Source organism: Balaenoptera acutorostrata, chromosome 17, assembly GCF_949987535.1.
Source record: "Balaenoptera acutorostrata chromosome 17, mBalAcu1.1, whole genome shotgun sequence".
NCBI classification, from domain to species: Eukaryota; Metazoa; Chordata; class Mammalia; order Artiodactyla; family Balaenopteridae; genus Balaenoptera; species Balaenoptera acutorostrata.
The window spans coordinates 78,236,186-78,250,311 of NC_080080.1; the positions used below are offsets into that span (position 1 = coordinate 78,236,186).

Consider the following 14,126-nt stretch of genomic DNA (forward strand, 5'->3'; position numbering starts at 1 on the left):
ATCTGATAACGGGTTAATATCCAAAATATACAATAAACTCCTACAATTCAACGACTAAAATCAAATTCCTTGAATTTAAAATGGGCAGAGGAATTAAATAGACATTTCCACCAGCGAAGATATACAAAGCATATGAAAAGATGCTCAGCATCACTAATCATGACAGAAATGCAAATCAAAACCAAAATGAGATATCACCTAACATCCATTAGGATGACTACTATCCAAAAAACCTGAAATATCAAGTGTTAAGGATGTGGAGAAATTGAAACGCTTGTGCACTATTGGTGGGACAGTAAAATCATGCAGCCTCTATTGAGTATTGAAACAGTATAGAGGTTCCTCAAATAATTTCAAAAGGAACTATGTGATCCAGCACTCCCACTTTTAATATATATCCAAAAGAACTGAAAGATAAACAGTGGTTATTCAGACATGAGTATTTGGCAGACATTTCCTCGGGAATGAATGAAGTGAGCCCATCAACAAGGAAAACAATTAGTGACCAATTATCAATGATAAAAATTTGGGCTTTAAGCAAAAATTAGAACTTTAGAAAACTTGTATCTGCCACCATGAACTTCACAGCATCCCAAAACATTACAACCTTTCTTACAAGATAAGTAATGATGTTAATAGATGTGGTTTTTTAATATTATATAATGAAATATGTCAACATTTAGATGTCTGTAAGTCAGTGAATCAATATTTTCCAAATGACCAATGCACAATGTTGCAAAATTATGCATGAGTAAAGATAAAAGATCCATTCAAGGTACAAGAGAGACCAATATTTTTTAATGTAAGAAAGTACAAAAAAGTCACTGATATGGTTTCAGACTCCCATTGTAACTAATCTTTAAGAAACTACCACTTATCCAGTTTTAGTGTATCAAAGAATATCCACGAGTATCTGAAATGTTATTAAAATCCTCCTCCTTTTACCAACTACATATCTGTGCTTCAACCAAACAACATATTGTGACAGATGGAACACAGAAGCAGGTATAAAAATTGAGCTTTCTTCCTCTATTAAGCCCGACTTAAATTAAAGAGATTTGCAAAAATGTAAAAACAATGCCACTTTTCTCACTAAACTTTTTTGTTGTGGAAAATATCCTTATTTTTCATAAAAATATGTTAGCAATTAATAAATCTGTTACTATTTTAAAATAAGTGAATGTTTTTAAATTTCCCAATTTTTGTCTCTATTATAGCAAATATCAGTAGATATAAGCCACAAAAGCTCTTTGGGGTCTTCAATAATTTTTAAGCCTATAAAGAGTTCCTAATACCAATAAGTTTGAGAATCACTGTTCTAGAAAATTATAAATTGCCAAAACTGACCCCAGAAAAGGGAGATCAAGGCAAATCAATTACCACAGAGAGAATTAAAGGTTATAGTTACCTCTCAATAAAACACACATTCTGCCAAATCTTTAAGGCACCCATAACCACACTACTCCATACACTTTTCTAGGGCATGAAGGAAAAGCTTCCTAATTTGTTTCTTTGGCACCAATATATCAATATGCACACACACACACAGATCTTACAATCTCATTTGTAATATGCTTTGTGAAGAACAAAGCATTATTCCAGGAATGCAAGAAAGGCTCAATATTAAGACATCTATTCACCACATTAGTAGACCAAAAAATAAAAATCATATGAACACCTGCTTAGTTGTTGAAAAGGCATGTGATAATATTCTAAATTCATTCCAAAAGGAAGTCATGAAATTACTAAAAGAAACCATGGGATAATTTTTTTAAAATAATCACAGAATGTGGAAGGTCTTGCTTAGCAATCAGTTTCTTGATGAGTCCCAATCCAGTGGGGTATAAACATGGAAAAGTTTTCATTTATCTTCAAGCTACTGGTTTCAATGGCATTGTTCAAATCATCTCTTCCCATCCCTTAATAGAAATCTAGGAAAGAGGGCTTCCCTGGTGGCGCAGTGGTTGAGAATCCGCCTGCCAATGCAGGGGACATGGATTCAAGCCCTGGTCCGGGAAGATCCCACATGTCGCGGAGCAACTAAGCCCGTGCACCACAACTACTGAGCCTGCGCTCTAGAGCCTGCGAGCCGCAACTACTGAAGCCTGTACACCTAGAGCCTGTGCTCCGCAACAAGAGAAGTCACTGCAATGGGAAGCCCACGCACCGCAACAAAGAGCAGCCCCCGCTCACCGCAACTAGAGAAAGCCTGTGTGCAGCAACGAAGACCCAACGCAGCCAAAAATAAAAATAAAATAAAATAAATAAATTTATTAAAAAAAAAATTCTAGGAAAGAGTCTGTGACTTTCTGGTAACTTCAAGTTACTAAAACTCATTCCTGTTCAGTTTAAAACTCTAAACTGATCCAAATTCTAACCTTTCCCCTCCACTGTTACCAGTTAGACTTGGGCTTGAGTAAGGAGACCATAAAATTTATAATCCAAATTGGGCAGTCTTGAGTGAAAGTTGGCACTAATAATAATAATACCTTGGTCAGGTACTGAAGCTGTTCTGGCCAAATCGGATGAATGGCCACCCTGGGTCAAAGGACTTGAAATGGGAAGAGGGGACCCTCATCTGCTACTTCAAGCCTCCTCCCCTGTGGATTCTGAATCCAGCTCCTCCCGTGTTGGGGAGCAGGAAGGAGAGACAGGAGAGGCCAAAGTCATCTTGTGTGTCTGGCAATATGTTGATGGTGGACGTATCTCCTTGGATCTGTTTGCTTCCGGGAAAGAGCCTTTCAAAGCTGGAAGATCACCGAGTTCAACACCCTCCTTTCACAACCAAGAAGACTGAGGCTCGTGCAGATGAAAAGACACTCTCGAGGTGGCACACCCAGTAAGTGGGCTTGCGCACGTCCTCACGACCCCTGCCCAGTGTCCCCCCTGCTTCTCTTAGATGGGCCATCAGAGCCAGGACCGGGGCGAGGCCTTGGGACGTGCTCACCCCAAAATACTCAGTAACTGAGACAACCCATATCGCAATGCCATGTTTTTTAAAAAGCAAAATAATCCATGACAAACAGAGTATCCCAATTTTAAACAAAGCATTAGTATCACTGACTCGTCCTTCCGCCTTGGGCTTTAACATCTACAGTACACGTGGCCTTAGAGATCTAACACTCATCTCAGACTGAACTCGGCTCGAACTGAGCTGTCTCCATCAGCACAGAGATCAGCTTCCAAGGGGTGGCTGAGGCAGTGGCTTCGATACAGCGTCCTGTCTGCAGCTGGGGGCAGGAGAGCCTGCTACAGCCCGGGGCTCAGCCTCAGGTACTGCCTGGGGAATTGCTCCTGTCGCGGGCTCTCCGGGGGGTGGCTCTCCCGCCGTGCTACACGTTCTCCTACTACATTTTAACCTTCCCAACGTGATGCAGAAGTGGTTTCAGTAGCTTGGAAACCAGGACCCTGGACTGATGCGCTCTCGCGGAGGCCCTCCCTAACCCCGCAGCCTCCGCCCCACAGTCGTGCTCTACCCACTCCTCCTGTGTTGTTTTCCTCAAAGAGGCGATTATTGTCCGAAATTCTGGTTGGTTTTGCAGCAAGGCCTGCGTCTCTTCCGCTAAAATGCATGTTGCCTGGGGTGGGAATGAAGTGCCTCATTTCCCGTTGTATTCCCAGTGTCTGGAACTCGGCATGGACACAGCAGTCAGCCCATGAGTATCTGTGTAAAGAGTAGCCCTGGCCTGTGATTTTCTTTGTTGGTGGTGTCTTTGGTTTTGGTATCAGGGTGATGGGAGCTTCACAGAATGTCTTTGGGAGTGTTCCCTCATCTTCAGTCTTTTGGAAGAGTTTGAGAAGGACCGGTATAAGTTCTTCTATGTTTGTTAAAATTCGGCTGTGAAGCCATCTGGTCCTGGACTTTTGTCTGTAAGGAGTTTTTTAAATTACAGATTCTATTGTACTTGTAGTGATCGGTCTGTTCAAAGGAAGAGCCTTAAGAAAAGAAGGAAAAAAAGACAGAAAGAAAAAAAGTCGCTACTCTAAGTGGGTTTCAAATGACCAAGAACTTATCAGTGGAGAATTAAGATCTCTCAAATTGCAGTCATGAATTCGGCTCTAAAGGAACTTGAAAGGAGGTACGGCAGCCCCTCTACGGTGACCTCCTCAGCCGACGGTGTCAGAGGCACCACTGGAGACGAGCTCATTGGCGGCTCTGAGCTCAGGATTAAGAGGAAGAGCTGCCACCGTGCTGCTGGCAGGGAAGCAACGTTTCTCAAAGGCAACAAGAAGGAACCCCGGAGGACAGGGCTCTCCTACACACCAGCTCGTAATTCCACACCCCCTGTGACCACGTGCGCAAAGCAGTTCAGAGCTGGCTAATCACATATTGCGTCAGGTTGCCCTTTGGGGACCCCCGAGGACCGTTTTCATCTGACTTCACCAGTATAAAGATGTTGTGTATTCACAATGTCGTAGTTATCTACTGTTGAACAGAAAGTTACCGCACAGTGAGCAGATGAAAACAACACACAGTTACGACCTCGGTTCCCGTGTGTCAGGAATCCAGGCGGGCTCAGGAGGGTCTCCTGTTCAGGGTCCCTTGTGAAGGCTGCACTCAAGGTGTGGGCTCCTCCAGGGAGAGATCGGCTCCCAAAGCCCACGGTTGTTGGTAGCATCTCAGTTCTTTGGGGCTGTCGCACCACGAGCCTCAGTTCCTTGCTGGCCATGGGCCACAGGCTGCCCTCGTTCCTTGCACGTGGGCCTCTCCATCCCACAGCTTCCACGTGGCAGCCGCTCCACCAAAGCTGCAAGGGGGGGGCGGCCAGCAGGGCAGGGGTCAGCATCTCAGTTAATCTATTCGTGGAAGTGACAGCCAGCGCTTTCCCTGAATTCTAGTCTTTAGAAGCAAGTCCGAGGTTCCCACAATCAAGAAGAGGGCGTGAATCACCAGGACGGGAATCACAGGTGGTGGAGGCATGGGGTCGCATTTGAGGGTGTCCACCACACAGGAGCAGCGCGGCAGAATTCGTGTGGGGTGAAAACCAGGGGCTCCGAACTTCTTTTTTTTTTTTTAATTTTATTTATTTTTTATTTATTTATTTTTCGGCTGCATTGGGTCTTCGTTGCTGCCCGCGGGCTTTCTCTAGTTGTGGCGAGCGGGGGCTACACTTTGTTGTGGTGCGTGGGCTTCTCATTGCAGTAGCTTCTCTTGTTGCGGAGCACGGGCTCTAGGCGAGCGGGCTTCAGTAGTTGTGGCACGCGGGTTCAGTAGTTGTGGCTCGCGGGCTCTAGAGCGCAGGATCAGTAGTTGTGGCGCACGGGCTTAGTTGCTCCGTGGCATGTGAGATCTTCCCAGGCCAGGGCTTGAACCCGTGTCCCCTGCATTGGCAGGCGGATTCTTAACCACTGCGCCACCAGGGAAGCCCAAGGGGCTCCGAACTTCTCACAAAGGACGGCAAATGGTAGAAATCTTTTCTAAAAATTGTACGAATTCTATATAACATGGGAAGCAGAAGTCCGGGAAAAAGTGGCTGATAGATAAATATAGCCCTGGCTCCCCTGCATGACATCAGAATCAAAAAGTGTGGCCGTGGAAATCCTCTGCAGTTCACCTGTGAAAGCTAGGAAATGGCATGTGTGATTCTTCAGGTTGTATATTTCAAGGAACCTTAGAATCTCTAGGCCCGCAGGCCTGGGAATAGGAGGATTACGGGGCGGTGGGGGGGGGAAGGGGGAGAATACTAGGAGGCCTAGAGGGCCGAACATTCAGCTCCACCCCTACAGAGAATTTCAGGAGCTCAGCAGTTAAATATGATTGCAAAGTACCGCCCCCAATGCATGCTGCGTATGAATTATTCTCAGTGAAAAGATCTTCCTGCGTCCCTGGTTCTGTTCCACTGCTCACTTTAGTGAACAATGTTAATGAGCAAATAGAGTTAATTTGACTGTGGTATCTACGGAACTTCAAACTCAGAATTGAAAGAGTTAAAAAATGGGGATTCTATGGATAAAGAAGAGGTGGTACATATATACAATGGAATATTACTCATCCATAAAAAAGAACAAAATAATGCCATTTGCAGCAACATGGATGGACCTAGACATAATCATACTGAGTGAAGTCAGTCAGACAGAGAAAGACAAATATCATATGATATCACTTACATGTGGAATCTAAAAAAATGAACTTATTTACAAAACAGAAATAGAGTCACAGATAGAACTCTAGAAAACAAACTTATGTTACCAGGGGGAGAGCAGGGGACGGGGTGGGGAGGGATAAATTGGCAGATTGGGATTGACACATACACACTACTATATAAAAAATAGATAACTAATAAGGACCTACTGTACAGCACAGGGAACTCTACTCGATACTCTGTAATGGCCTATATGGGAAAAGAACCTAAAAAAGCGTGGATACATGTATACGTATAACTGATTCACTTAAGGTAGAATCCCCATTTTTTTAAAAAAAATTTTTATTGGAGTATAGTTGATTTACAACGTTGTGTTAGTTTCAGGTGTATGGCAAAAATGAACACATATTAGTAGCTCAATGAAATTTCTGACCCCAACTAAAGTGAAATCTATAAAGCCCTTCTATGTCATTTTATTTAACATAATAGGATTTTAACCTCTCAGATATACTAATGCTACTAGTGATAAAGATTAGACCTAACATATACTGAGAAATAGTCTAGCATAGTGGCCAAGACGCAGGCTCTGGGGTTCAAACACTGGCTTTTCCTGTGACCTTCCTGTCACCTAAGCTCAGCTTCCTCATAGATACAAAATATGAATCCAAGGTTGACGCAAGGATCAAACAGATAGAGGTTAATACAGGTAGTCCATTTGCAACGGTGCTGGCTACTATCTTATGCTCTAATCCTCACCTGTAACCCTAGGAAAGCCAAGGAACTGCCTCTACATTTCACCCCCTTAGCATACGGCACGGGTGGGCACAGGAGAAAGTTCTTATTCTTTTTCTTTCTGGCTTTTATTCTGAAAGTTCACACTGATGAGTTTTCCCATCAATTTTATTTAGATCAAAAATTATACGAAAAAATAGTGTCTAAGCAGACTCATCCACATTCATTTGACAATCTGTCTTTAGCATTTTCTTCATACACGTATACACGGGTACCATGAATTGAGTCGCTTTTAACTGCTGTTAATTTCCTTTTGGAAGTGTAATAGTTTGATGACACTGTCATTGCAGCGAAAGACCAGTAGATGGCTGTCCACAGAAAGACACAAATACCTGCTTTACAAGATACTTTTCAAAGAACTACAAATATTAGTGAAGGAAGGATATGGATACAGATATTGAAAACACAGACTTTGTAATGGTCTGAAGAATAATTCTTAAACAGACGTGTGGTTCCCAAGGGGAAGGGGGAGTTGGGGAAGGAAAAGATTGGGAGTTTGGGGTGAGCAGATGCAAACTATGATATACAGGATGGATAAACAACAAGGTCCTACTGTAGAGCACAGGGAACTATAATCAATATCCTGTGATAAACCATAGTGGAAAAGAATATGAAAAAGAATACATATATTCTGAATCACTTTGCTGTCCGGCAGAAACTAACACAACATTGTAAATCAACTATACTTAAATAAAAAAAATTTTAAGAATATTTTAAAAATGAGACAGAAATTTAATGTTATTTTTCACACTGAAATCTTCATTGCACTGCTGGAAGAAGTATCTACTGGGGCATAACCTTCCCAGAGGGCGATTTACTTAATACCAAAGTATTTAAAATATGCTTATCCTTTGATGAAGCCACCAAAGAATAAGTGTATCTAGTCATTGATCTAAGGCATTAAGGCTGAGTTGAAAGATGTATCTACAGCAGTGGTTCTCATCTGGGGGTGGTCTTGCCCCACAGGGGATATTTGACAATGTCTAGGGACATGTTTGTCACAACTGAAGGGGAGGGACTGGAACAGGCATCTAGTGGGCAGAGGCCAGGATACCGCTAAACATCCTACAATGCATAGGAAAGACTCATGTGTCCCCAAATGTCAACTGTGCTGAGACTGAGAAATCCCGGTCTAGAATCATGTACCTCATGGTACTGTTTGTAAGAGTGAAGCGGGGAAAACACCTTAAGTGTCTAAAAACAGAGGACGAGCTCAATAAATCATAAATGACCCATCCATACAGTACAGTCATTAAAAGGAATGTTGCAGAAGCATATTTATTGTGCAAAATATTCTGTGGATAAAGCTTACCAAACTGTATATACAGTATAAGCCCACGTTTTAAAGGGATATGTATGTATCTGAAAGTGTAAACAGGTGGTCTATCTCTGAATGTGGGATTCTGTATTTTATTCTTCTTTTGTGCTTATTGTTAATTTTTAATTTTTCTCCAATGAATATCTCACATCTAATGTTAGAATATTACATTTTTAATTGAAATCTGGGGACTACCACAGTTGATAACTTTCAAGAGGAAAATATGACAAAATGTTTGAAACGAAATCTTATAAACTTCAAAATAGTGATCTTTTCATTGCATTTGTCTAATGTCTCAACCAGCTGTTTCCTTAGTACTAGTCACATCGATCATTTTTCCCATAAATGCTGGGCCATATTTTGCCTTTTACTATGCTGAAGTTTTTTCTATAATCAAGGAAACCTAAAAATAGATGTATCAGATTTGTTATTGAAAAAAACCCACAAATGTACTTCTCAAACACTCCACCATTGAATTTCTGGCTGTCTTTTGAGCACTTGTAAAACTTGAATGCTACTCAAGCAAGCTTTCTCTGAAGATTCGTACTCGGTATTAATGCAGCGGTGGTTGATCACCGCCCAGGAAGCTTGGGCAACTGCATTTTTGTCTGTTTGTGGCTGGTAGCCATGCCAAGACGTGAAAGCCCTAAGTCTTGAAGTCTCATTTAGGTTACAACTAGTAAAACAAGAATGCGGGTTTTTGGACTTTCTGCTGCAAATTCTACTAATAAAGTATTTACAGCCAATGCATGACATTGTAAAATAACTGCACTAGAAAATATCCGAATTTTGACATTTAAGTTATTTGTTAAATGGAAGCAAAATCTAGTAGATATTCTTTGTGAGCCAAAGAAAGCCAGGTATCAGCTGTGCCTGATTATCACCAAGTAAGTAAGTCAACGGTATTATTTGATATACGTTTTAAGTATAATTCCCCTCCAAGGAACAGAAGTGAAAGGCTCAAGAAAGGCCCCTAATTGGAGGGGTCAGATCTGTGGGGCTGAGCAAATAACTCTTCTGCTCTCAGGTTCACCTGTAAAACAATACGAGGTTATTTACTCTTGCTTCTGCCCCGTATCAAAACCCAACTCACCAATTTCGTCCCACGTAACCACTCCGTCATCCTTAAGAATATGTGTCCTCCTCATCTCTCCTGGCCACCCAGGTCAGCTGCCCGCTCTCGGTCTGTCCACTGTACTTTGTCCTAGTATTAGGGAGTATTAGGGAGGTCCTCAAGGGTCTCATCCAACATCACTTTATCCGGACAGAGAGGAGATAACACTCTTTGGAATTAGGCGGAGAGCCGGGGTCTCCAGGCGGGGCCTGGGCTGCACGACACACCCCGGCGTAAGCGCGGCAGCCCGGCGCGTTCGCCCTCGCGTCCCGGGAAGGGGAGGAACCACGCTCAGGTGCTTTTCAGAAACAGACCGCACAGGCTTCTGCCGGTCTGGGAAGCCAGAAGATGAAATACCGCGAAGGAATGTTCCAGGCTATGAAAAATGACTGCTAATTTAAAGAATAAAAACTGACCCAGGTTATCAGTCATTTCCCCTAATATCCACGTGAGTTAACTCAGAAAAGTTACCCGTTTGCTTAGAGCACGAATGATTCGGTTTGTACGGGAAGAAGCTTTGCAGGGTAGAAGCCACAAGCACAGGAGTCGTTCTGACTCCGCAGAGGCCGGCGGTCGGCGCACCAGGACGGAGGAGTTTGTGGAGTTTTAGGCCAGGTCGCAGTCTCCGCATCATCCCCGCCAGGTGCCCTGAGGACCGCGGCGGCGCCCCACCCGACGGCGTTCTGGCTCCGCCGGGCCGGCAGGGGGCGCGCGCGGCCGCATCGGGCCGCCCCTCTGCTCGCGCCGCCTCCTTAGACCTCGCCAGGCGTTTCCTCTTCCGGGGCAGCGCGGAGGGGCGTGCGGGACCCGGATGCAGACGCGAGCGCGGCTATATAAGGGCCCGGCAGGCCGCATGCGTGCCTCTTGGAGGAAGACGCGGTCGGTGTTTCTGCGGAGCCTCGGGCTTCCCGCTGTCGCTCCTGACTCACCGCTGTTCTCTCTCGCGGAGGAACAAGTCGGTCAGGAAGCCGCACCGCAGCCATGGTAAGTCGGGGGCGTTCCGGTCCGGCCTCGGCGGGGGGGGCGGGGAAGGGTGGGCGCGGGGGGTGCCGGGCTGGCGGGAGGAGACGGGACTCGCTTGTCCGGGGAAGGGGGCAGGTGAGCGCGCTCGTCCCCGGGAGGTGATAGGCTGTCTTAGAGGTGCTTTTTTCTCACCTGTGGGACAACAGGCTTTTAAGGACACCGGAAAGACTCCCGTGGAGCCCGAGGTGGCGATCCACCGGATTAGGATCACTCTGACCAGCCGCAACGTGAAGTCGCTGGAGAAGGGTCAGTGCGGTGGCTCGGGGCCGGGGGACGGACTCGGGGCGGGAGCAGCGGCGAGCTGGGCTTGTGAGGCTCGCGGCGGCGAGGCGCGTCGCCCGAGGTGGTCGGCCCCTCGGCGTGGCCCGCGCCCTGCCCCCGCCGTTGGCGATGAGGAGACGCTTACTGGGTTGAGGTCTGGTGATAGTCGCGTACGCTATTCTGAGCCGGCGGCCTTGCGGGCCGGTGAGGCCGCCCCTGTCGTGAGCGAGGGCCCAGACGCTTTTCCCCGCTTGCAGTGTGTGCCGACCTGATCAGAGGCGCGAAGGAGAAGAATCTCAAGGTGAAGGGGCCGGTGCGGATGCCCACCAAGGTGAGAGCCTTGGCGCTCCGGGGCGCGGGGGGCCGCCGGGCGGCTTCGGGCCGAGCGCGCAGCCCTGCTGCTCGGGGCGCCCCGCCGGGAGGTTGGGGAGCGCGGCGCTCCCGCAGCCTGGGTGTCTGGTGTCCTCTGTCTTCCGCTGCAGACCCTGAGAATAACGACGAGGAAAACGCCCTGCGGGGAAGGTTCCAAGACTTGGGATCGTTTCCAGATGAGGATCCACAAGCGCCTCATCGACCTGCACAGCCCTTCCGAGATCGTCAAGCAGATCACTTCCATCAGCATTGAGCCGGGAGTCGAGGTGGAAGTCACCATTGCAGATGCTTGAGCCAGCGGCTCTAATAAATTGATAATCGGCCGTTAAGCTTCGTCGGCTCTTATTCCAGACCCTGACGGGCCTTAGGGAGGGAGTCGTGCCCCGGAATTCATTCCGCCGTGTAAGCAGGGTGACTAGAAGTAGGTGGGTAGCCCGGGTTCTGCTCTTCCTCGTTGCGTCTTGCAGGGCCCGCTGAGTGCGTTTGCACGTGACGTTGTTTGAACGCTGCACTGCATTAGCTACAGAACGTGTGAGGCCTCGCTTGCGTCGGTGGTGAGCACGTGCAGTGTGGCCGCCTGTGGGAGCCCTTCCCAGGAACACGGGTCCGCGTGCTACTCCGGAAGAGCTGACCTAATAGGTACGGGGTACCGTCCAAAGTTCCTGGGGCGATCCTCGCCGTACAGCCATGGTGAAGAGCCTGCGCGCTAGAGGGCAGGCGGCTCCTTAGGTTTCCAGCCCCGCCTCTGCCAGGTGCTCAGGGCTCCTTGTAAACTGGGCGGGTTTCGAAGTGTTTTTGAAACTTCGTTAATAAATTTTATAGACGCCAGTGCCTTGATATTTTAGATTAGGAGAGAAACAATCGCAGTGCTTAAATTAACGTTAGGTTACGTCTGTAGACGAGCTTTACGTAAGCTTCTTGCAATTATCTTTAACTGAACGTATGTGGGTCGTTCAATAGGAAGCTACGTTAACATGTAGTTTGTACGTAGATGTTAGCTTCATAAATTTACGTCAACCTTAGGTCCGAAGAGCGCATCGCATAGGTGACGTTCCGTTTATTCAGGCCCCCGTTGGCGCAGTAGAGGATGACACCGCTTAACTGCTGGGCTCTGCTTACGCGTTACGTCGTCTCGAATATTCCCGTTGTGTGGACACAGGAACTGGATTTGAGGTTTAACTTGCCCGGTGTCCGTGGCTTAATAGCACAGCTGAGATTTCAGTGGGTCCATATGGGTCGAGAATCCATCTTGATGTCCCATTAAAGGTATTAAATTTTTGCTATTAGTTTATAGTCCGATGGATTTGCTAAATACGTGTATTTCTGTTAGAGAAAATTTCAAGAAGTATCTCTGACAAGTATATAAGCATTTTGCAAATAATAAAATTCTCCTCAGAAAACGTCCTCGCGTTTGCTGCTCGTAGTAGGATCACAGTGATGAGATGCCCGCCTGTCCCCTGGGCTGCGGCCTAGTCCTCTTTGCACCGCCCCGTCCGCGGGCTGCAGTGACCGTCTGTGCGGTTGTGTGCAGACTTCCGTGTACGCCTGGCACACAGCCGGGCGCCAGCGCCTCAGCGCCCACAGACCCTCCCGCTCTGTGCTCCCTCCCAGCGCGGCCCCCACGTGCCGCACAGCCGTTCAGACGTGACGGCTCTCATCCCTTAACCCCCCCTGCTGTTCCTTCCAACATCCAGCTCCTTTTGCTTCCGCATTTTTTCTCTTAGCAGGTCTCCTCAAAACACGAGATTTTGAAAAGGGATTTCAGTGGCGCGGAACCTGGAAGGAGCTATGCTAAGGTTAACCATTTGTAACAGCCTTAAGCCAGATAGATCATCAACCTTCATTAAACTAATTAGCTTGGGGAAACGGGAAGAATTGAAGGTTTCATTGTAACTGTTCTATAGGCATTGGGCTGTAAAGACTTCAATAGGAGTTAGACCGGAGGAGTCTGGTTTGGTGCCTGAGGCCAGCGGTGGTCCATTGGCCTTTCCTAGAGAAGCTGGTGTTCTCAGTTTAACGCTAGAAGCTGGGAAGGAAATAATCAGCCTGGCAGCGAAACTGCTAACTTGTCCTCTAGCCCAATTTTCAGGATTCTCTGCACTAGAAGTGCAGAGAGAGCTATTATGGTAGCGGTTAATTAAGATCATTTTAAAATTCAAGTACCTGGTAATGTGTGGTCCCCAGATGGAAATTCTAGCAAGCTTGTTTCAGTACTCTTAAGTGTATTGCAACTCAGAAGTGTTTGGAGTATGTGATCAATATCCTGAGAACTGGTTGTAAAAAGATCTCAGTTCTGTGAAAACTAAGCCACTTAATGACTAAAGAGTAGATTATTGTGCAAAATATGCCTTCATAAGTCAGAAGGTATTGAAAGAACAGCCTAATGGCTTTCATACAGTTCTGAAGTTTAGCCGATGGCATGCAAAAGTGAGTGATGCTTCACAAATTGTAATTTATCACACTCAAATAGTTGGAGTTGTATTTAAGCTGTAAGCAATACTTAGGGCCTGTAATACAGCTAAAATACAGCACTTAAGATTTGGGGAGCTGCCATTATCTTCAGTCCCTTAAACATTCAAAATGCCTGCTTGGAAATAAAACCCCTACAGGGCCTTCAAGTGTTACCAGTAACAAACCAAAGTAAAGGTAGTTTACATAGCGGTGGTGATGCCAGTGATTCTGTGTCGTAGGCCAGCTTGTATGGGTTAGGGAGGGAGAGGAAGGTTGAAAATCGAGGCCTCGGCGGTTCTTACCTCATTGCCTTTAGGGTCGCAGAGTACGTCTCTTCGAGACACGGTGGCTACACGTAACGCGACAGGAACATGAGGCTGTGCGTTGCTAGATCAGGTTTTTTCACCTGACATCCCTAAGTATGTGTTCAGGATCTGGGGTGTCAAGTGAATGGGCAGGAGTGTAGAATTCTTGGCCATGCTGTCAAATCTGTTCCAAACGTAATTGCCTGGATATGTGGGCTTGATAAGATACCTCTTGGAGCCTCAGTTCTCATGTGCAAAATGAAGGTACTTGTATCTATCTCAAGGGCGTGTTGGGTGTTGCTTTGTCTCTCTGGGAGACATTTTCCAACAAAACCAAGACTGGTTTGCTAAGTGCATAGATTTCTCCCACAGGGACCTTGATTCCCACAGGGTGCGTGGTACACTGC

General features: G+C 46.3%; 1 protein-coding gene and 1 non-coding gene across 2 annotated transcripts; both read left to right on the forward strand.

Moving 5' to 3' along the window:
- Positions 1–10,140: 10,140 nt before the first annotated feature.
- RPS20 (ribosomal protein S20) lies at positions 10,141–11,292 on the forward strand. Its single transcript, XM_057531690.1, has 4 exons — positions 10,141–10,291; positions 10,477–10,576; positions 10,849–10,922; positions 11,074–11,292. Exons 1-4 carry the CDS (start codon positions 10,289–10,291, stop codon positions 11,254–11,256), a joined length of 360 nt encoding a protein of 119 aa, XP_057387673.1. The 5' UTR covers positions 10,141–10,288; the 3' UTR covers positions 11,257–11,292.
- On the forward strand, positions 10,716–10,782 carry LOC130705571 (small nucleolar RNA U54). Its single transcript, XR_009005854.1, has one exon. It is a non-coding gene; the product is annotated as a small nucleolar RNA U54 (small nucleolar RNA).
- Positions 11,293–14,126: the final 2,834 nt, after the last annotated feature.